General features: G+C 43.8%; 1 protein-coding gene across 1 annotated transcript; it reads left to right on the top strand.

Moving 5' to 3' along the window:
• The first annotated feature begins 267 nt into the window (after positions 1-267).
• LOC149232750 (uncharacterized) lies at positions 268-1,254 on the top strand. The gene has a single exon (XM_089381995.1). It carries the CDS (start codon positions 268-270, stop codon positions 1,252-1,254), a length of 987 nt encoding a protein of 328 aa, XP_089238121.1.
• Positions 1,255-2,982: the final 1,728 nt, after the last annotated feature.

Genomic DNA, 2,982 nt, shown 5'->3' with positions numbered 1-2,982 from the left:
GCTGAGGAAGAGCAAGGATCGGAGGACTCAGAAGAGGAAGGTGAAATAGGGGATTCACAAACTTCGGCTAGAAGATCCCTGAGAGGCCGAAAATCATCCCGTGAGAAAAGAGAACAGGAGACTTATAAAGATAAACTTCAAGGGAGCCAACCAACCCTCGAGAAACTTCTGGCAAAAACTCCGAAGATGACCAGAAACTCAGAGCTCTAAAGGAGCTCCCCACTCAAAAATCAAGTGATGAAGATCATCTCCTGGAACTGTAGGGGTATGGGGAGCAGAACAAAAGAAGAAGCCGTCAAAAGCCTGATAAGAACTGAATCTCCAGATATACTCCTCATCCAGGAGACTAAAATAGAGGATAAGTCCTTCCTCCATATTGTCAGAAATCTGTGGAAAAGAAGTGAAGGGCAAGTTGTTTCAGCCCGTGGTGCGTCAGGAGGACTGGGAACCCTTTGGAATGCAAATAAATTTTCAAAGATCAAAGATGTCGCCAACACCCATTGGCTACTCACTAAGTTGCAACATGTGGATTCAAATGAGACCCTCTGCCTCTTCAATGTGTATGTTCCAACCAACGCAGGTGAGAAAAAGAGTTGTTGGGAATCCATCAGAAATATGGCAGATTCGGAAGATTTAAGGAATGTCATCATCGCAGGGGATCTTAACCTTACCCTCTCTCTGGCTGAAAAGCATGGAGGAAGCATTGTAAGGGATCCGATGCGAGAATGGGTTGAGGACCTGCTTCAAGACTGGGACCTGATTGACATAAAACCCTCGTCGGGCAAATACACCTGGTCCAACAAAAGACTCGGTCCGGGACACATCGCTGCAAGGTTAGATCGTTTTTTTGTTCAAAGTACTTTTCTTCTCCTTGGATTAGATTCTAGAATGCATATTCTTCCATGCAGTGTATCTGACCACAGACCCATTAAGCTCGATCTACTGGCACACATGAATCAAGGCCCTATTCCCTTTAGATTCAGTCCCCTCTGGGTTAAAGAACAGACCTTCATGCAATTAGTAAAAGATACTTGGAAGCAACCAGTTAACAACTCTGCCTTCTTTGTATGGGAGGAAAAGCTCAGGAGAGTGAAAGCTGCATTGAAATCTTGGGTCAAATCCCTTCCTAACCCAGCAGTGGAAAGGAAAAAGATCCAAGAATGTCTTGAGACTCATCATATGAAGTCGGAAAAAGAGGAAATCACAAAAGAAACTCTAGATAAGGAAGCCGAGCTACAAGGAAAATTTCTCTAGGCAAGTCTGGCCCAGGAAGAGTACTGGAGGATTAAATCCCGTAGGCTTTGGCTCAAGGCTGGAGATAGAAATTCCTCCTTCTTCCATAAGCAAGCCCAAGCCCAAAAAAGCTTCAACTCCATCTCAGAAATCAAGGAAGAGAATATAAGTCACAAAGACATACAAAGCATAAAAAAGGTTGCCTACCTCCATTTCAAAAATTTGTATAATGAATAAGAGGGACAGGGGTTTGCATCAACTTCAGTGGACGAGGTACCTTCTCTGATCACTACCATAAAGAAGTAGTTTTTGGAAGCAGAAGTCACCAACAATGAAATAAAAACCGCTCTCTTTACAATGGAGCCAGATAAGGCCCCGAGGCCGGATGGCTTCACTGCCAGATTCTTGCAGAATTTTTGGCAGATAGTGGAAAAATATTTATGCAGAATGGTCCAGAAATCTCAAGCATGTCAGAAAATTGGGGGAAGCACCAACTCGGCTTTTCTGGCCCTTATTCCTAAGGAAAAAGGCGCCAACTCTTTCACCAGATTTCGCCCTATCTCCCTCTGCAATATAGGCTATAAGTTGATAACAAAAGTGATTGCAAACAGATTAAAAATCATCCTCGCTGACATCATCCCCGAGAACCAGGGAGGCTTCATTCAGGGAAGGCAGATTGTTGACAATTTTATTCTGGTCCAAGAGGCGATCCATTCAAGCCTGAATCGGAAAGAGAAAGGAATGGTTATTAAAATAGACCTTGAAAGTGCCTTTGACAGGGTAAGACACAGATTCCTATTCGAGGTCCTCCACAAATTTGGCTTTGGACTCAAATTCATCAATTGGATCAAGGCTTGTATTAGTGAGCCCTGGATTGCCCCTTTGGTAAATGGGAGGGCTACTGAATTTTTTAAAGCCTCTAGAGGGCTGAGACAAGAGTGCCCTCTCTCCCCCTTGCTCTTTGTCCTCCAAGCTTCTGTTCTTAGTTTCCTTCCAAACAAAAAACAGAATGATCAAGAACTAATGGGACTGAACATTGCAAGAGGTGTAAAAAATATAAATCATGCGCTATTTGCAGATGACTCCCTTCTGCTGGGTGCTACCTCCTTGACCACGGCTAATCATTTCAAAGAAGTGTTGGATGCTTATTGTGAAGACTCGGGAAGCAAAATTAACAAAGGCAAATGCCACATCTACTGTTGGAATTCTTCTTCCAGATCCCTTTAAGCTATCTCCAACTGCTTTGGCTTCGCAGCCTCCTCTTCTTGGACCTCTGTCAAGTATTTGGGGCTCCCTGTTTTCCAAAAAAGGGCCCTCAGCAAAGATTGGTTGTCGTTATTGGAAAAATTTAAGCTCAAAATTCACTCCTGGGGCTTCAACTGGCTCAATCTGGCTGGCAAGACAGTGCTGGTCAAAGCTGTCTTGAACAGCCTTCCCATATACCAATCTGCAGTGATGATGGCCCCTGTTGGTATTATGAGAAAAAAGGAGGATTATATCAGAAATTTCTTTTGGAAAGGTGGCAAAGCTAATGAGAAAAAAATTCCCCTTTTAAACTGGGACACAATTTCCCTGCCCAGAATGGAAGGAGGCCTCAATTTCAAGAACTTCAGTAAGCAAAACATTGCTTTGGGCGCAAAGTTAATGTGGAGGATAATTGCCCCAAATCCGGGTTGGGCTCAGGTTGCGATGTGGAGAAAATACTTCGGTGGGCAGAGAATTCGCTGCCTGGACAAACCCAAACCAACA

Source organism: Pinus tabuliformis, chromosome J (genome assembly GCF_031772625.1).
Source record: "Pinus tabuliformis cultivar Carrire ecotype Pingquan chromosome J, CPIR1, whole genome shotgun sequence".
NCBI classification, from domain to species: Eukaryota; Viridiplantae; Streptophyta; class Pinopsida; order Pinales; family Pinaceae; genus Pinus; species Pinus tabuliformis.
This window is presented reverse-complemented; position numbering and strand designations above follow the sequence as displayed.